This window comes from Amphibalanus amphitrite, unplaced genomic scaffold (assembly GCF_019059575.1).
Source record: "Amphibalanus amphitrite isolate SeventyFive unplaced genomic scaffold, NRLGWU_Aamphi_draft 001124F_arrow, whole genome shotgun sequence".
NCBI lineage: Eukaryota > Metazoa > Arthropoda > Thecostraca > Balanomorpha > Balanidae > Amphibalanus > Amphibalanus amphitrite.
In genome coordinates this window covers 1-20,605 of record NW_024882618.1, presented here as the reverse complement: position 1 = coordinate 20,605, position 20,605 = coordinate 1, and the positions used below count along the sequence as shown (strand labels likewise).

Below are 20,605 nucleotides of genomic sequence, written 5' to 3'. Positions count from 1 at the left end.
TCAGTATCTATCGTTTCGGCATGTGGTTGCAGTGTTGATGAGAAAGGGATGCATTTTTTATCGGATATGTCGGACCTCCCTGTCTTGCCCTGCTTGGTGTTTGAACGTCCCAGCTTTGAATGTGCGACGGCGAGGAACATCTGCCTACACTCCTCAAAACGTAAAATTTATTCTGTAAACATCCCACTTTCGTTGGGTATGCGGATAGAACCTGTGTTGCGCCACAGAGGCATTATCATGTCAATGAAGTCGCATATTGAGCCTACAGAGAATAGGCACACGTCAGGGTAACGTCCTCTGCGGATAAGGTTCAAGAGGCTCCCAATTCATCATCATTCAATGGTTTATTTTTGAAAGGGCTTGGCTCTTCATTTAACTTTAGTCACCATGATTAACGTCAGATATTTTGTTTTTGGAAATTGAGTATCCCTGGGCCGTAAATAGCTTGATAGCTCTGTAGAACTATCATGTTTGCTTGTTGATGATTGGGTAACAAAGTACTGCTTGAAAAGTCCTTAGCTTTTAGGCATGTCAGATCGAATGCTGTGATTTATACATGGATCGCTAAATGTGAAATAGGCGAGACTGTCAGTAGCTACAACCCTTGCAAATCAATCACACTAATTCATCTTTAAGCTAGTGAACGCAATATCATATTCGCAGTGCGTCGAAACATGGAAACGTGAGTCAAGTAACCGGGCATCATGGAGACACGAGCGCACCGAATCCCACACACGATGGCACTCAAAAGCTCTGACTAGCTTTTCTGCAGGACTACCGCAGGGCCCACCAGTGCAGCGAGCAGGTCTCTATCGACATTCCACAGATGGTATAAGCAGGTCTCTATCGGCATTCCACAGATGGTATAAGCTGGTCGGCAGCCATCTGCAGAAAATCGCGAGATCAGTAATCCAATGGGGACGTCCAGTCGCCGGCAACAACGCGCAGATGCTGATAAAGGCCAGTTTCCACATCGCTGAGCGCACTCCGAAACCCGAGTGGGCGCTACATTACAATGTATATCGGTTGCTATTTTCATATAAATTTAGTAAGCAGCTGCATAGGCGGCGGAACGGGGAGGGCACCGGGGCACCGTGCGCCCCTTTGATTTCGGCATTTTAACATTAGCCCTATGAGCGTTGCATGGAAAGAATGGGATCAAAAGTCGGCAGTGCCCCCCCCCCCCCCCTTAATTGAAGGTGTTCCGCCGCTTCTGAGCAGCTGTTGAAGTTTATCAACTTCCACTTTTTATTTTACCTTTACCATGAACGCGACAGAATCACAAAACGGTCAGCAAATATACCGGTCAGGATTCACGATTCAGTCGATCAATATCCCATGCATGTCACAGACCTGCACCAGCACCTCCCTGATGCTATTCCAGTTCAGGGCACACCACTCCGTGACAGGCGAGTCCTTTGTCATGACTGTATCTCTGCCTCTTTGATGTGGTAACAGCTCCCGTGCATCGCGGGCCGTCGCTTCGCATCAGGATCAGCTCGACGGCTCACTTTGTGCTCATGCGGTGGCTCGCCTAATGCCTACTACTGTCGCTAAGTCGCTCTGTTTTTTTTTTTTTATGGTGAATTCCTCATCTTACGTCATAGCTGACCGTTGAGACTCCGCGACCACATTCAGTCGTGAGTTCCGGATCCGAGCCGTTAGGTATATGTGAATCACGCCGATATGTGGTTTGATTAATCGCTTATCGCATTTAGACATAAGGCATAATCTATCAAACACATTCAGCAGTATTTTATCTATCCCTTCCTCAAAGGTTAACCAGATTTATAAGTGCTAACCCTTTTCCTATGCAAACTCCGCTCGTCCGTCACTGTCGCCGTTCCAGGTCCGCTAAGCATCCCTCCCCATCTCCCCCTACTCGCCTGAGGCCGGCGTTCTGAGAAGGCAGTGCGGTGCGCCGCAGCGTCCCGGATCCATCTCACCTCGCCACAGCGTCGGCGGGTCCGTCGTGCCCCCGAGGCACCCCTCCCCCCTCCCCCACCCTCACCGACGGGGATTAGTGTCGCCGGGCGACGGATTAGCCATTTCGACGGCGGCCTGTGGCGGCCGGCTCGACGGGACCGGTTCCACCGGTCGGAGTGTCTCGCTCTCCGGGGGCTGACCTCCTCCCCCGCGGCTGCCTCGGGCGGCAGATGGGCTGGCCGTCCTGCAGGTCCACACACGGCCCGGGGTGGGCCCGAACTGAGGCGGAACATCGCGTGATGCAAGTAAAAACAATCACTTTGTGAATGTTTGCACACATACCGCGCAGAGCGAGCCCGAGAAACAACTCAGGATGCTAGCAAACATAACTATAACCACATTGTGAATGTATGTACAGTCGGTCTTAAAAGTACCGCGCAAAGTGGCGGTGGATCCATCGAGCCTGACTGAGGAAGGGCCTGCTAAATTTGGGTCACCGAAGCAATGGACATCCTCGTCCATTCCCCAGCTCAATTGGTTCGGTGACTTTCAAATTAAAGCATACCTTTCTCGGTCAGGCTTGATGGATCCACCACCACTTTGCGCGGTACTTTTAAGACAGACTGTACAACGCACACATACCTAGCAGAGCGACCCCCAGGAGCAAGAGCAACACAGAATACAAGCAAACACAACCATTTTGTGAATGTAGATATACGCACCGCATAGAGCAACCCCAAGGAGCAGGAACAACGCGGAATGCACGCAAACACAATCATTCTGTGAATGTTAACTTGTCTCGGCGTATTTATGGAATCTGAGGCTGCGCTGTTGCCGTGAAGGTGAAGCATTGCTGCAAAGAGCAAAACATGTCATCACGAAGTGGCCCTGTGCCAAACCACTAGCACACGACGAGTGGCTTGTGTCTGCCTTCCCTGCCGGCGGCCCGCTTATAGATACCGGATCCCGACCAGGCGGGTATTTGTCTGGAAATTAGTCGGCGTTTGAGGAAACCGTTGACCTCAGCCTCCAGAAGCTGGGTATTATTAACTCCTACTGCAGCGAAGAACAATTATGTAACTCACTTGCTTGTCATAAACTATCAAACACTTAAATCATATTTGTTAGGTACATCGAAAGAAAGTATAAGTAAAAATGCAGAAATATTTATCAAAATGTTGCGAGCTGTTGCGTTTCCTGCACCAGACTATTGACCTGTAACCCTTGGGATCACGCGGCGCTTTCATCACATAATCCAGCGGGTGGCACGTTACTCAATTAGGATTAGGCGGCCGACTGTTATGCGTGCTTTACTGAGATTTGTGTGAGATTTGTGTGAGATCCAGGCAGCGGCCGTGATGCGAGCATTCGCAGTCTCTGAGAGATCTTACGACACCGCCTTGAGGAATACAGAGTGATCGTGCGGCGGATATGCGCTCATTTAGGCGGATGGGTGCAATCCCAACATCTCAGGTCAATTTCGAAGTGCGCCTCGCGGTCTGCAGAGGGGCTTCCGGTGACGCGCAGTATGCTGCTACAGATCATCTGAACTGACTCACAGGATCAATGACGACAATGCATCGAATAAGCGATCGATTCTCAGTATATGATATAGTACGTATGTAGAAGAGCTTACGAAGTCAGTGTATCGGGTCACTAAGACGCAGTGAAGTGTGTGACAGTCACATCACTAGTGGCTAGCATGGTATCATGCGGCGTTCGCGGTCAAAATAAACAACTCATTGATAGCCTCGTCTCAAAGGCAAGGCGAGATGCAGTTTTAGAAGCATCCCCGCTTTGTGAAAAACTAGCTATGAAATATAAGCCATTTTGGCTTTCCGTTCTTGTATCTGAGTAATGTTTGGATAGACGGCTGACTCTCTCCTTTCGTCCACAGCCCAGCGCCCGCTGCCTGTTCCCTCGACGGAGCCCTGAACGATGGTGATCGGCCGGGGAGCATCTCCGGCCTGCTGGCTGGTGCCGGGACTGGTGCTGGTGCTCCTCTGTGGGGCACCAGTGAGCCGCGCCTGGAGCCACGGGCACTACTGGGCCGAGAGGATCAGGGCTGCGCGCGCGGCCACCCTCGACACCCATACTGTGACAGGTAAGGAGAAGGGCCACCCGGGACATGCATCTTATTGCAACGGGTGAGAGAGCGAGGGGAAGGACCAGCATACTCCTCCTCATACTACTCTCCTATACATCATCATACTCATCCTCAACACACCAGACTACATACTGTGAGGGAAAGTGATCACCATCATACCAATCATATCCTGGATAGTGGACAGCTGTCCACTCCACAGGACACCTATCATAGGGAGAGGCAGACAGGAGTCTTGGACCTCAGCCGCTCCACATGAGCCGGTAAAAGCAGCGGCTTTTCAGGTATAGCACACTCTCCGAAAGGTGGTTGTGGTCCACTGTGCCTGTACTGCGGTAAGTCTTTTCCTTTCTCCCAGATCCGTCCCAATTATCACCGAAGTCGGCGATGGCTATCCGTGGTGATTCGAGATAAAAGGCAGGCTTAGGGAGTATTTACTGTGCCGTCATGCGGTCCGACAGGCTTCGGATAATTTTTGAGCTGTCACCGTTTTTAATAACGCCATCCGTAAATCTGATGTGGTTACTTGTTTCTCGGTTGTTGTGGCTTTTCAAAAAAATATGTATACCCTGTTCAATTTTATCCTCTAGTCCAATTAGCGTAGTTTTGACATGGATTGTTGCCAGGCAAGCAATGTTTCAATCACCTCAGCATCCATGCCAGCAGTCAGGGTGATTTGCAGAAACATTACATAAGCCCGTGGGGAGTCTGATTAACGGATTTCAGACGTAAAAACAAGCAACGCGGCCACCTGCTCTCCTGGAGTTTAACTACGCAATACGATTGGTCAACGCGTAATAAGCTTCCGCGTCAAACATGTTTTATATAGAATATAGCTCTTCCTATGTAAAAACATAGAAAATATATTTATAAAATGGTTTTATTTTATTTTCTGATCATTTTGAGCATAAACAATAAAACACCCATTGCAAAAAAAACTAATTTCGGGAAAGTAAACTATTCCCTTTAAGCAGATTTCTTCAGTTTCCCATTTTACGTAGTCTACTATTTCCTTTCGCACTTCTGTCACTTGCCTAATGCATTACAGCTTCTGCTCTTAAAGTAAATGTTCGAGAAAAAGACAAATTCCGAAAACTTGATGTTCGGTAGGACCTAGCCCAGTGGTTAAGCTCCGCCCTTTGACGAATCCCCCGCCCGGAAAGGTCCAAAGGTCCAAAGGTCGGCGGGTGGATCCAATCTGATCCACCCGCCGCGCCGCCCCGCTTGGAAGGGCGGAGCCGGAGACTGCATGTTCTCACAGCAAAGTATCCCAGGTGATCGGCGGCACGGCGGCGCTGCCGTGCCGCCGATCACCTGGCTAACGGAGCGAGAGGGTGGGATGGGATGCGAGGACCTTGGTCTGAATCGCAGTGCATTAGTTGGACCGAACAAGCTACCTTGCATAACGCTGGGCTAGGCTTACATAAATGGGATAAAACATAGTAAAGCTGAACAACATTCAGCGACATGGCCCGTTAGCCAGTGAGCGTTAAAGGCAGACCGGGAGAGCTGCTGCAGGCTGCAGCCCGGCCGTCCCGCCGCACGTCCCCTGCCCCTGAACTCCGGAAATGGCTGGCAGTCTCGCCGGCTAAAGGCTACCCGATTGCCAGGCCGTCCTGCTCCGGCGCCGAGGCGCGCTGAGCTCTCACCATAGCGTTTATGGGGTGTGTGTCACCCAGCAGAGATCCAGGCGCCGTCGCGTGAGGTCCCGGCCATTCGCACCCAGCTCGCCGCAGTTAATTGAAGACATGACCACGTAATGACGAATTACCGTATGTGTGACGGTTTGTTTTTGCCTCGCTCCGAGTTGTATCTATTTCAAGGTTTGGTGGTTGGGTTTTTATCGGTGCTCGTGTCCAGTCTTGCCCCGGTTACCGGTCAGATGTTTGCTATCAATAGGCACAATGAAACCATCTGAGTGCCACACAGCTCATTAATGTTAATGAGCTGGTGAACGTTGATACCCCACCCAGTGATGACGTCAATTCCACGCAGGCGCAGGGACCCTACAGCCAGATGAATAATGGTCTGAAGAATGTCAACTGGAAGTAAATGTATTGTATTTCTAAGTTCACCCGATCCTGAGTCAAAGTTCATCTTTCAATCATCTTTTTAGCGTAACTGGCAGCGCACTGACAAAACCAAGCAAGGAATTGTAAGGTAATTTATTCAAAGTTACATTACAGCACCACAACAAGTGTTTTCAAGTGTTTGTATGTAGTCCCGTGCGTACTAGATTCCTTGCACAAGGGCGCGTAATAAAGCACATTTCCTCGCAGATTTACTTAGCTAAAAAGCTATTATATTCAATATAATTATATTGTTCAAGACAATCGTGAATCGAGACGTAGACATTTCCTAGTTTCTCTCAGTTGCCAAAGCTGAAATGCAATTGACAGCGTAATGGCACATGATCATTACATCCATCAATTATTAGCGCATGTGGACATGACGGCATTCTCAGATAACGGTAAGAACAGGAACGTGCATTCTTGTCAGAAAGCACGCAATCAATGCATTCATTTACACTGGTAGCTAAGTCTCTGTCTGGTTAGTGTCCGGTTTGTGGTTCATGACGAATCCCTGGCTCGGCGGTTCAGTATGGGGTCGTGTGGTTTGACATTCATCGGCAGTCGGGCTGTAACTGGGCATCTCCGATAAATCACTCGCCTCGCGCGTCTGGAGTTGGTGACAAGCAATCACGGAGACCAATAAAACAGCTGCTCAGACGTTCAGATGCAAACGCATGCATGGATCCATGGGGCTGTAGGTTACAAATAGCTGAGCTTTTCTCACTGAAAATCATATAGCTTATAAGCTATCTGAAAGGCAACACATTGTATTATAATACAAGGAAGAAACACGCTACACGATTGAAAGTTGTAGAAAATTTATTCATTCTTTCCCAGCGAAGCGGCATTTTTATCTTTTGACCTTGCCTTCCTAACCGAGTACATCGGCGTAAACATGGCCGCCAGATACTCCGAGTGCTTCTTTTACCTGGATTACAAGTGCTGGTATTTCACATTATGCCGAATAAGATGTTGTTGTCATCCTCTTTGCATTGACTGTCAGATGTTCACTCCGGGGATATCTTTGATGCCTGACGACGGAGGTCGCCGGCGGCTGTTACGAAATGAGACGCAGAAACCGGGAGCAAATCATAACCATGACTGGCGATCAAAGTCATGATTGAAGTATTGATTAGAACTAGGTAAGGTAGGCCAAGGTCCCCGCATTAATGACATACACAGAAGTAGAAGTCATTCAAAATGTGGTGAGTGTGGGGAAATTCTTGGAAATATGCCTGCCTCCGGTCTCCGCCAATAAAACCAGTGTGAGTAGAAGATAAAATATTGAAAGAAGCAAAATAGGAAATGCATGAAATAGAGCTAGAGGCAAAAGCTTGCAAAATATAATTATGAAATAATAAGATAATAATGAATTGCAAAATACAATTATTTATAGTGACAAATATTACCAGTCTATGTTAACATATCTTACGTGATACTGTGCCTGGTCCTTTCGACATTTGTTTTCATGTTTATACCTAATTAAACCGGCATTGCTTCCACAGAAGCCATTTTAACATCACGTCTTTATATTTTTTCTTACCCGTTTGCAATTAACAGTCAAAACAAAGCTGCAATGAACAGCCAGTCGATCGAACTATGCACATCTTAATAGCAGATAATCAATGCCATTGCTTAAATGCCCCGTCATTGTATCTCAATCAGCGTGAGCTGGCTAATTTAACATTATCATGCTGCGGTTATTTGTCACGTGGGCATTGCTTAGAAAACCTGTTCAGTGGCCTGTTAGCCCATACTCTCCTGACCCGATCAGCAGGTATCTCGTGCTGATCGGACACTTTTCCTCGGCGATACCCTCACGACCCACGACTCTGGCCCTATCGCTGGGAGGAATCGGGCCAGACTCGTGATTCGTGAATCAGCCGAAGTTACCGTTTAAAGCCACTCCCATGTGGCACAGCGGTGACTTGGTCGTTTTGGAGGCGGCGTCCACAGTTCAGAAAGGCGGGCTCCGGCCGGAAAATCTCCCCGTTTTGCTATATCACTTGGCCTGTCCAAACTCGTAAATGTTCTTGATCAGTGTTCACGTATTGCTATTTACCAATTATGACTCGTCACTATCGTAATCATGCATTTTTTCCGACGGAGCCCAAGCCTCAATCAAAATATTGCTGCGGTGCTGGTTCGGTCAAAAGCAAACGTCAACAGCCTGGAGCCCATATGTTTCACCATTTCAGTCAGCCATCACGCGCACCAAGGCCTCTGAGAACTGCCACTAACGCCGGGCGCCGCCAAGCCGTGTCTATTTGTCCTCCACAACAGCTGTGCGTGTCGCCACACTTCATGGCGTCACGCACATGACGTCACCACAGCCGGTAGCCCACACCGCCGTCACGTCACGTGACCTCACGCCGCGGTCACGTGACCGTCGGGAGCCGTCTCCGCGACTGCTGGGGACACGGCTGTGACGACGGCGACAAAACTAGCGCAGGGTCGCCGGACGTGGCGCCCCCTCCCCCTTCGTGACGTCACGGATGGGTGGTCACCCGGCCCTGGGTGGGTCCCGGCGTGTTCAACAGGTGGCAGACACGCCCCCCCCCCACACACACACACACATACACACTGGGTCTCCGATGACCGTGAGAGAGCTGGGACGGCCCCCTCCTTAGCTACCGGCCGCAAACTGTCACTTGGGAAATGACTCGTGGCTAGAATTAATGGCACGCTAGACGCTACGCAGTCACCCTGACTCATTCGATTAGGTCATCAAACACTATTAGACGTCGCTCCCGATTTCCGCCCTTATAATGACATTTTCGGGAGTGTGTAGATAGACGCACTGATGGCTTGAAGACGTTATTAGTAGCAAAGCTTCTCGTTCACTAATCACATTTGAGCCTGCCACTAATAGGGTTAATCGATTTCGATAAACAAAGCTTTGTTTAGGACTACCTGTTTGTTCAGGACTACCTTTTAGGACCTACCTGAACTTTGTACCTATATCAAACGTTTTGCATAATAACACAAAAGCGCAAAGCAGCCCAAAAGCACTCCGAACTATCTAACTGCAAAGTCAAAATTTGACAGCGTCGTCGAAAACCTATATGTATGTCCACGATCCACTGCAAGCAGTTCGTGACAGACACTATATTCCTGTTTACCCCATCTATGAAATGTGAAATGTGCATGCAGCCATGGCAGTTTGTTCTCCCGGCTGAGTTCATTTGCGGGGCCTTTCGTTCCGTCTCAGCGCCTGTTTCGGTCGTTACTGAAGGCAGGCATGGTGACCTGACCCCTCGAGGTCGGACGACCTCTTCGGTCCCGCCCGCCTGCGGTCTGTACACAAACCACCGAAAAAAAATCATCGACGGTTATAAACAATGACACGTGGCATAGTTCATTGATGCATGTCAACCGATTGGTCGTCCCTGTGATAAATGACATGGAAACTCTTAAACTATCGTTTTTTCGGTTCAAGAAGTTAGCAATGAAATAAAAATTGTATTTTTAAGCGCGTAACAAATAGCATATTACGTCACGTAACGGACATTTGAAGAAGCTAGCAAGAAGCATAATTTTTCATTGTAGCCACAGAAATAAAATATTGTTTATTATCTTCAATTCAATATTGCTAATGCATTCCCGCTTCTAAATCTGCTAATACAGCGATTCAAGGTCTGATTGTGGTGGTCCTGCCTGTATAACTCTAACGGACTTGTCCCGTCTCCCATTGGGCACTCGCGGATCCAACTTCCACCCTCCATTGCCTACCAAGGCCTTCCGTCACTATTGCCCAACGCCGGCTGTGATTATAGCGGACCACAGCCTGCCCCCCCCCCCCCCCGGAGGGGACCACCCATGTTTCCTGTTCCGGTCTCCCAGCTGCTGTGCGTCCGTTCCGGTCTCTCATACAGACCGCCCGCCCGGCGATACGGTTATCCCTGGGAGTGTGCCATAGCGGTGGAGTGTGCGGCACACCGTGCACTGTGTAGTGTGCATTGTGCACTGTGCCATGGGCGGGGAGACGGATCCGCGTCGGCCGTCGGAGCTGGACGGAAGGAGCAGAGCGGGAGCTGATCAGAGGGTTTGACGTCCCGAATCAAGGGAGCTAGCGTCCCTTCAGGGAGGCGCTCCTGCCCAAAGCGGAGTTTTAACCCGCGCCCCGTAGGCTACCGGCGAACCTACCACCCGTAGGGGGGGGGGGGGCGTTTCGGCCCCCTCCCTAAGATCTCGGAAAGTTACCGGCCGATTTTCAAAATTCAAACGGCGTTTGATAGCCCTACCCGGGAACTACCTTGTGACCAAATTTCATTGACTTAGGTCAAACCGATGACGTCACAGGTCAGGTCAAAGGTCAGATTTTCACCGTTCACAGGCAATTCAAGAAATGTGCTGTGAAATCGAGTAAATTGGTAATTTATTGAAAACCATCGATGGTATATTGTTCGTCAAACACATACTTTGCTATCTGAGGTCACTGATACCAGGTCAGGTCACAGCGAGGTCAGGTCACCGGGGGTCACAATATGAATGTGTCGTGTGATACATGTTTTATGGTCCATTTTACATGACAAATGCGATTATGTGGGTTAGGCAGCCTTTGGGGCCAGCCTAGGTCACGTTTTGGTGAAGGTCAGGTCAAGGTCAGGTCAAATTAGGTCAAATTTCAAAGTTGATATTTTTGCATAAAATGGGTATCCATTCGATGCAGCTCGTCACGGGGAGTCTAATGGTGGTCTTTGTTTTGCTCTACGAGTTCTAGAATGGCCAAAAATTGAGTTTGAAAATTTGACGTCATCATTTTTGAACAGTTTTTTTCGCTATAGCTTGGCCAAAAAACGAGGTATCGATCTGAAATTTGGTATGTAGATAGAAGACAGTAGGTACTATCACATATATTCCGGTTTTTTCGAAACTCAAAAAACTTTTTGGATTTTTTGGCTAATATATCCAAAAAAATGCTTTTTTGATTTTTGGGGATCAAAACTCAAAAATTTCAAAAATCCGCGATAGCAGTTTTGTAGCCCTGTCAATTCTACACCTTTTATGTCTTCATCATTTTTCTGTATCTTCAAAGCTGTAGGCCTGACAGGTCTTCTCGCGAAGGTCTTTTTTCGGTCGAAAATGACAGAACATGACGTCACTCTGACGTCATTTGTGGCCAACCTATCACCGCCTCTGGAAAAATTTTTGGTCACAATGTGTAAAATTGATGCCCGGAGGGGTCCTGAAAGTTTGGTGGCGATATCTTTAGCCGTTTAGGAGATATCGACCGAAAAGGACAGGGGGGCCGTTTCGGCCCCCCCTACGGGGCGCGGGTTAAGCTCGTATACGAATGACTGAAGCCGCTCGACCGCCACCCAACGTCACTACACCTACCCTCGACCTCGGAAACGGCTCTCCGAACAACAATCACAGGTCGATTATTGGTTTGCGGTTATGTTTTGACTGCCACGCCCCAATTCCTTTATTGTACGAACGGCAATCAGAATGGTTGAATGGTGTTACGCTGCATTCTTCCTCTGAACAGCTGGTGTGGTTATTGTTGTATGACTGTTTAGCGGTTTTACATTCAAACCGGCCCACATGGTAAAATATATTAGTTTTGCTAGGCGAGGGGTGTAGTTACATTATTCTATTGTAAGGCATGTAGAAACATAGATGCCGTATGTAAATCCTTAGTTTTTTTCAGTTTCCGTAATTTGAATCAACAATCGATCTTCCTCTGGACAAAACGGATGGTAGATAATAGACATCGCGGCCATAAAAACCGCTCGTCTCCTGCGATCCGACGAGGCTGACCTGTTCCCATCCGCCACCTTTTTTCCTCCCCCGCCTCCTCACGGGTCATCGAACGCACCCCCCACACCTACCCTCACCGGTCGCGGGACGCGGTATCACCCTCCCGGCCCATTTGTCTCTGAAGCGATACGTGTCAGCGCGATAAGCCACCCAGGCGCACACCATCCGTCCATCAGGCCGCGCGAGGTGACGGTAGGTTGTAACCTGGGGTGATTGTCCCTCCGTGAGATACTGTGCTGCGACCGGTAAACACACAAACCTGCCGGGCCTGACACCAGACGCGTACGAACGGCTGGGAGGGGTGGTTCAACACGAGACAGTGACTGATGGCGACAGAAATAATGGAAATGGGAAAGGAAGAGGAACTTACTGTTTGAAAATTATCTTCAAGGCTATCAGACGGGTACTTCATTTACGTTCTTGTAGATGACAAAAAAAGTAATAGATTAACGTTTTATTAACACTCTTCTCGTGTGGCTAGCTATCCGAAATTACAAAAAGATGTTCGTTTGATGGGATTCCAAGTCTTCGACAATCACTTTGGAGCATTGATCCATGTATGCGTGACTGAATGATAAAACGGGTAGAGGAACTCTCACGGTCGCAGCTCCTAACCAATAAACCCTAGCGAAGTGATGACTGATGGTCTACCCACACGCCTCCCACCACCAACCCTAATTTCAAATTTGACAGCGTGTGTTCTCCGGCAGACCCGTCGTCTGAGCACGTGACCTACCACGGCTCGGGGGAGGCTCTGGAGCACGGCGGCGAGTCTAACGACACCGGAGGCGGCATTACCATCACCGAGGACCACCACCACAAGTGAGGACGACACCGTCTAGAAGGGGAAGGATCGGGACGGTCGGGAGGTCTGGGATAGGGTCGGGAGTGGTGGGACAGGGTCAGGAACGGTCGAGCAAGTTTAGGAACGGGTCGGGCATGCGTCAGGCAGGTGTGTCTAGGGATGGGCTGGGTGAGGAAGAGCGAGAAAGGTCTGACAAGTTTTGGCAGGGTGAGATAGGGTTGGGACAGGTTTTGGGACTTCAGAGGTTTGGACAGTGTTGGCCAGGACTGGGAAGGTTGGACAGGGTCAGGTTATAGTCGGAACAGCTTCGGGATAGGGACAAGCGGGGTTTGGCGTTGGGCAGGGTTAGACAGGGTCGGACAATTAGGGCTGAAAACTGATCAAGCGAAACGAAAGTGCGACCATTTTGTCACGTGATGGTGGCTAGTTGGCACGAGTACGGACCCATTCGCGCACTCAAACAATTTGATTATGTGAAACAAAGGAATCAGCGTTGAAGTTATGTTCAACACTGTCGAGGATAAATCACGTCAAAACTTGCAGTTGTATCCACTATCATCTCGTGTTATCGATAATCCTATGTTTGTTCGCCGATCACATTCCCGGCGCTCCCTCAATACGCGCTGACGGGCGGCACATATACCTGCCGCGGCGGCTCCTCTCAGTCAAGCCGCCGGACTGTGTGTCGGCCGGCTCTGATATGTTGTGTCGGCGCCGGCGGTATAGTGCTCGTTAGTGCGACCATCACGGTCGGAGGAGGGTGGGAGGCAGACGTTCCGCTCGGCTGGATAAGCCACAGAGCTGAAACGGAGCCGGTTGTATCACCCTGACCCGGGCCGTCAAAGGATGCCATCTGTGGTCCGGTCTGGTGGCGGACCTTGTCGCTTTTAAACCATCTGCGCTTGTTTTGACACTTCTTTAGTAGCCATACAAAAACGCGACCTATATTTTTGGGTGTTGCTTCTGTCAACTGCTATAAAAATGGCCTTTAAAGACACAATGTCTTTGGGAAAAACGATACGGAAAAAGAAAATAAGATCGAAATTATTCCCATATCTGGCACCAGTAACCGATGAGATTGTGAAGACCAAGTGCCTTCAAGTCAAAGATCTGACCCCGCTAGCGTGAGCCCACCCTACCTCAGGCTGAACATCTGATCTTGCCACAAACCACTGACCTGACCCGCCCCGCCTCAGGTCACACCACCCTCACGTGGCGCACGACGGCCAGTACACGTACTGCGTGGAGCGGGCGCCGCTGCACGAGAGCCACGGCATCCACGTGGCCTCGTGGCGCTGGGACGAGGTGCGGCCCTACTACGCCATCACCCTGTTCATCGTCATCGCTGGCCTCGCCAAACTCGGTAGGTAGCCGTGTGTCGCCGCCAAACTCGGTAGGTCGCCGTGTGTCGCCGCCAAACTCGGTAAGTCGTCGTGTGTCGCCGCCAAACTCGGTAAGTCGCCGTGTGTCGCCGCCAAACTCGGTAGGTCGCCGTGTGTCAGCCGCCAAACTCGGTAGGTCGCCGTGTGTCAGCCGCCGCCAAACTCGGTAGGTAGCCGTGTGTCGCCGTCAAACTCGGTAGGTAGCCGTGTGACAGCCGCCGTGGGTCACGCAGAGGTCGGTAAAGGTGGGCTTGGTAACCCAAAATGGACAAAAGCTTTGCTTATTCAAGCTATTTAGTCAAATATGCGTGTGCTTCTCAGTTCTCTGTAACGTATACGGTTGACTTTAAAGGGATCCTCCCACCTTCAAAAAAGTTAATGAATTGGTGTGAAAGTGATGTCGCTCGGTTCAGAAAGAGCAAAAACGAATTTCTACCAAATTTCACCGAAAAATATTCACCGGTTTTCAAGATGTTAGACTTTTACTTTTGTTTACTTTTTTGGCATCTCCGCTGTTCCTAGCGACTTTATTTTAGAAGTGCGGCGTTTGCGGCAGATGTTGCGCGCAAATAGCATATACCACCACTGCTTCACAAAGATGTTAGTATAAGGTTTTAAAATCGTTAGACCTCCGCTGACGTCACAAATTCTAAGGGGGTATACCAATCCATTAGCCCCTTAGAATCCGAAAACTGCAAGTTTGAAATTCCATATCTCCGAATTAAAACATTTTTCGATGTTGTGAGTGCCCAAACCGGCATTTGCAGGCCATGGCCACCAATTTGGCTGTCTCAACTCAAAACTAATGTTAATGTGGGATGGTCACTTTAAGGGCAAAGTAACATATCTTATTTTTCATCCTATTCATTACAACAGCTATCAGATTTCGTGTTTTCTGGGGAAGTTGCAAACATCTTTCACTTTATTATATTTTCAAATATGCCTTCACTCTCCAGTTGAAACTCACAACATCTTACCGGATCTATCAGCCTGTTCTGCTATAAAACAGCCTTCCCCTTCCCTACCCGGATGCAGCTCCGGCCATTTGCAGACGCATCAGTCGCCAAGCCGCCCGAGCTATTAAACACACTAAGCCCGGCTTAAGCCGCGCGTAGAGTGTTTCGCGTTCTGCTTGGATGGATTTCGAGAACCGCACTTGGTACTCGGAGCCACGTCTATGCCTTCCGCGTATTTATCCTGCTGTCTTACCATTCACAATGACCCTGAATGTCTCGGTGGGCCTGGGTGTCTCTGTAACTCCGGGCAGTTATATGTATAGGTATCCTGGAAATCCCTGCGGTCATGGACTTCCCCTACATCCTTCTGGTCTTTCGCAACTTGATATCCCTGGCCACTCCTCGATCCTGGAGATCTCGGTTCTGTTATATCTCGGTTTCGACTAATCGGTTTTGGTTTTGATCCCGGCACGTTTCGGAATTTTGAAATCTGTATAGGGGAGAGTGGGGCAAAGCGGCCACCGGGGGCAAAGCGGCCACCCATCGTTTTAGCCCTTCATAGCTGGCGTCAGTTCCAATTTATGGTTTCCAATTTTACTGTATGCCTGGCCTATTCAAATACATTAGCCAGAGGGGTGTGGTAATAACTGGTGTAAGCAAATTGACCACGGTCAAAAATGCATTACCAGAATACACTACAGCCAACATTTTGGGATGGTCTCGTTCCTAAGTCGGCTAAGAGCTTCGGTCCAGAAAATAAATTTATCGTTGGCATACAGTAAAATACATACCAAACTCGGCCGGTGATAAATTTTCAAGACCTCAGTCCTTACTGATTTTTGAACTCGGCCTTCGGCCTCGTTCAAAAATCCAGTAAGGACCTCGGTCTTGAAAATTTATTTACACCGGCCTCGTTCAGTATTATATAATACTTCTCTTCACGGTCGTTCGAATGAGCCAGACCGGGGTTTCAGGCCCATCACCATTGTTCTGTGAAACACGGAAAAGCATTTCTTGCCAGGTTACCAACTATAACCAACTATTTTTACAATTTGTAAATGTTATGTTATTCCATAACCGTTTGGAATTTTTATAAGCGTTCTTGTCCATGTATTGCATGGTTATCGTACATGTATTCTACCAATTTTAATGCTTTTTACCCCACTAATAGCTAAGCTGGAATATTTTTGTCTTGGACGGTATGCGCGGGGCAAAGTGGCCGGGGCAAAGTGGCCACCCCCCAATTGGCCATAAGTTGCTTCCATCTGGATAAAAAGCATTATTTATATTCAAATGTGTCGTCATGCATTCATCTTGGCCACTTTTCAGTTGCATGAGTTACCAGATAATGCAATTAAATGTTTATTTTCATGAAAATCCTTTCTTTGTTTACCTACAGGTGGAAGATGATAAAGTTAACATCCATCCTCGCTTAACCTTGTCACCATCAAATACCCTAGTCGTACACGAGGCAACTATTTTGTTTCTCATATCGGGACTTAAGAAGACGCCGGTGGCCGCTTTGCCCCAGGGTATGGGGCAAAGTGGCCAATATGCATAGGTTTAAAGTTTTGTCAATATCTTTCGTATGTGAACGCCTTTGGAAATAAAATGCAGTTGAAATAAAAGGCAACTTAATAGGGATCACATTGGTATAGAAAGAAATAAGAATATATCCAAGTTTAAAAATCAAGCGTTGGCATCGTGAGAAGCGTTAGGGTGGCCGCTTTGCCCCACTCTCCCCTACCTATACCTCGCGCATTTTAGAGCTCTGACTGTGGTATTGGGCAATAGGTATAGCCCAGGTTTTAGTGACTTGGGTAATTAATGTATGTATGCCACTGTTGAGTCCATTTTCGTGTTTAGCATATTTTTGCATCAAATACCTTACACAAATTGTTGTTGATGTTACACTGTAAACGTTCTGTACCAACAGTTACTACTTTTTTGACAGGCTTTCATCACGCCCATTTCCTGTCTTCACGGGTTCCCGAGTCATGGTAAGTGAAAACAATGATAATGCATGCACTTATTAGTGAAACTTGCAGCAGAGTTAGTGAGCGTTATATCTTTTCAAGTGTGCATAGGTATATTTTAATTCATGGTCACCGTATCAGTAGCTATCTCGTCATGGGTGTTCCCGAGAAACTTAGCGTCTTATATCGATTTGCATGTGCGGCTTTCGCACTGTCGTATAGTTAGAAAGTTTTGGTTAGCGCCACCTACAGCCGGTTGAATCCACGACACACAATCTCAAGAGAAAGCAGACCTCACCTTTCCATTGCTCGTCCCCGTTGGATGAAGAGACACGTGGGTTAAGGGGAAGGAGACTCGCAGAGTCCACTCAGTCCCCGTGCTCCGGCGCTCCGGCAGTGAACATCCTCGGTCAGTTTGACCTCAAGCCCCTCTGAATCCGCCCATAAAACGGGATTAGCCGCCGAGATCGGGCTGTCGTCTGCCAGCCTGCAGTGGGCGCCGCGCTAGGGGCTCCGAGAGAGCTGCAGCAGCTGTTGACCTCGACTGGTGGGACCTTTGACCTCTGACCTGTGACCCGGGTCAAGTCAGAGGAATGTCCTGTGTTCTGACTGGTTGGACTAGTTACCCACACAGCTCGCTACTCATTGCAGAGATTTATCATGTTTGAGGCCTGGATAATGGAGGCACCATGTTTTTATTATTTTGTTGTTTGTTTGGTGCCTGTTCGCTGGCTTGGTAGTAAAGAAGCAAGTGAAGTTCGTTATCTGATAGCTTTGTGTTGCTACCTTCTAAAGTCTAAATATTTTCTTTTCTCTGTTAAAAGCATGTCGCCGCTTCAGTTATTTCAGTTTGTCCATTCTCCTGGATGTCGTTTTATGTAGTTGTTTAAGTTTGCTCATTCTTCTTGGTGTCGTTTTATTTGTTTCAGTTTGCTCATTCTGCTTGGTACCATCATGGGGACGCTCACCTATCATTTCAGACACCTGTGAGTATGAAGCGCAGCTTTATTCATCCGTTTAAAATCATGCATGCTTATAGAAAAAAAGTATTGTATGCCTACCTACATATATGCACTTGTATGATTTGCTGAGCATTGTAGACTTCCCTTTTATTTTTATTGATTGTTGATTTACATTTTTATCGATTATTTTTTTACTACTTATTTATTGTTTATTTATGATTTGTTATTTATTATCTATATTTATTCATAAGTTATCTATAATCTATTTGCATTATATTATATGAAAATATAACAATACTATAACATAATATTCTACAAGGATTATTTCAGCGGTAAAAGTAAGTACGGTGCTGGGAAGTGCACATCCGCACACTCGGTCACTCGTGCATTCAGTTCACTGTTCACCCGCCCTGCCAGCTGCCATATCCTCACTGCTCACCTGTGCTGTCTGCTGCCATATCCTCACTGCTCAGTGCTCACCTGGAGCTCTCGGCTGCCTACGCTGTCACTGTTCACCCGCTTATGTCGCGCACCGTTTTCACAGCTTTAAACTCGTAACACACTCTTTTACAGCGGTTGTTTCTCATTGAAATTATATTTTTCGTCATTTATAGTTATTTCCGAAACTATCGGATAAAGGTATTCGTTGTGGTTAACAATTAAAACGGAAGCATTTCTTGGAAAGAAAATCGCATGTCTGGTGTTGTGATTGAATGATAATTTGGTAAGCAAACGCATTTAATTGCGATAAGGTCGCAAGTGCGAAAACGTCTGCTGACAGATTCTGACAGCAGCATCAGCTCAGACTCAGGGTTTATTATTTTGGCATAAGTTTACTGACATTAAATCACATATTTTTCGTTGCAATTCGCTGGCTCATTATAGCAAACAATGTTGATCTGTAAACTTATTGGTTACAAAAAAAAATTAGCATTTCAGTAGCCAATGTGATGTGACCTGTGAGTAACCGTGTGTGACCCGTGGCGTGGCCTCGTGTGACCCCGTGTGACCTGTGGTGTGACGTGCGCGGCAGGCCCGAATCAGACCCAACTGACAGGGCCTGGGGAAAGGCCTTCTCACCATCGTAAGTGCATTTGCACGAATTCCTTCTCTTACCTTGCTGTTATTTCGGAAGGCTCACATCGGCATTTTTAGATCTCGTGGACGCTGTATTGAACGCGGTCATACCTTAGACCTAATAGTTTTGACTTGAATAACCCATAACACGGTCTCGGTTGCGGAGGCGGAGAAGAGGTTTGGTAGTCCGGTTTCAGTAATCCATTGACCTGTCTGGTTAGATTAGTGAGATAGATTTGGAACGACGAGGCCGGCCTGTGTTTGAAAAAGCGTGAAAGGCGCCATGGTCTGATATGGGACGGGGTGGATATGCGGCTCGTCTTCCTTAGTGCGTGACATATGACCACTTCGGTGCATCCTTTTTGGTGAATGCGAGCATCGAATGTCCAGTCAAGGTGATGTGCATTGTGCAATGTGCATGCTTCCGAGTTGGCAGTCGGTGAGGTTTGTAGCCCGCGGAAAGTTCATGCGTCTGATGAGGTGTGGTTTGTTAATCAGTAGAAGCTGCACGTGTAATGGTTAGCAAATGCATGTACTGGACCAAAAACCTGCAAGTGGTTTGGAAATGTTGCAGTTATATGTGGAAAATCATGTTATTAATTTTAATGCAAGCATATAGATTATGGACTGCGTTGTCCATAACCGGAAAATGATAAAACTTCTATGCTTTTTTTGCCCTCTAAAGCCAGAAACATGAATTGTTACAGTCCCAAACGATTGTTTGCATACGATAGTTTTCTTATTGCGCTTCTTCAAATTATAAAAATTCGACCAGAATAAGCTGTAATACAAAAATATAAGTCATTACATATTGCTGGAACATATACAAAAGCACGTCCGCAGTAATTACGTCGAGGTACTCGAATGATGTCTTCAGACCATGTTAACATTCTAAAAACTGATCCATTTCATGTTCCAAAATCAGTATTTCTGTGTTTCACCCGTGTGAGCCCTCGCTGGTTCCTCGGGCACCATTCTGACGGCGCTGATTCGCCCGGCGCTCTGGCAGAACGCACGTGGAGAAGTTTCCCGACATCCGCCTGCCGTCGGGGGGACCGATGATCGGCGCCTGTCAGACGGAGCGCAGCGCCTTCCTGCCCAACTTCGACTCGCACCTCTTTTCTTGGTGCTGCTGCCGCCGTGAGTATCAACACGTTATCGTCAATCGCGACTTTTGAATCGTTAAGCAGCGACGTTAAGTTAAAAACGGACATGGGACAGGATGCATTCAGTGCATTTTAGAGTCACATGTCCCTTAATTGGCACATCTCTCTCTCTCTCTCTCTCTCTCTCTCTCTCTCTCTCTCTCTCTCTCTCTCTCTCTCTCCTCTCTCTCTCTCTCTCTCTCTCTCTCTCTCTCTCTCTCTCTCTCTCCTCTCTCTCTCTCTCTCTCTCTCTCCTCTCTCTCTCTCTCTCTCTCACTCTCTCTCTCTCCATCTCTCTCCCTCCCTCTCTCTTTCTCTTTTTTTTTCTCTCTCTCTCTCTCTCCTCTCGTTAGTTTTAAATAGCTGCTGACCAATGCATCGATAAATAAATTTAACACCGAAGCTAATATTATTATAGTAGCACAAAAATGGTGTTA

General features: G+C 47.8%; 1 protein-coding gene across 1 annotated transcript in view; it reads left to right on the top strand.

Moving 5' to 3' along the window:
* The window catches only part of LOC122370338, a gene marked incomplete at its 3' end in the record, with an annotated part of 58,981 nt that extends 38,818 nt beyond the window's left edge, over positions 1–20,163 (top strand). The window contains exons 2-8 of the mRNA XM_043345834.1: positions 3,824–4,030; positions 12,576–12,687; positions 13,867–14,033; positions 16,963–17,008; positions 17,914–17,970; positions 18,980–19,030; positions 20,033–20,163. Coding sequence (XP_043201769.1) covers positions 3,865–4,030; positions 12,576–12,687; positions 13,867–14,033; positions 16,963–17,008; positions 17,914–17,970; positions 18,980–19,030; positions 20,033–20,163 — 730 coding nt within the window. The remainder of the gene's footprint in view (positions 1–3,823; positions 4,031–12,575; positions 12,688–13,866; positions 14,034–16,962; positions 17,009–17,913; positions 17,971–18,979; positions 19,031–20,032) is intronic.
* Between the last annotated feature and the right edge of the window lie 442 nt (positions 20,164–20,605).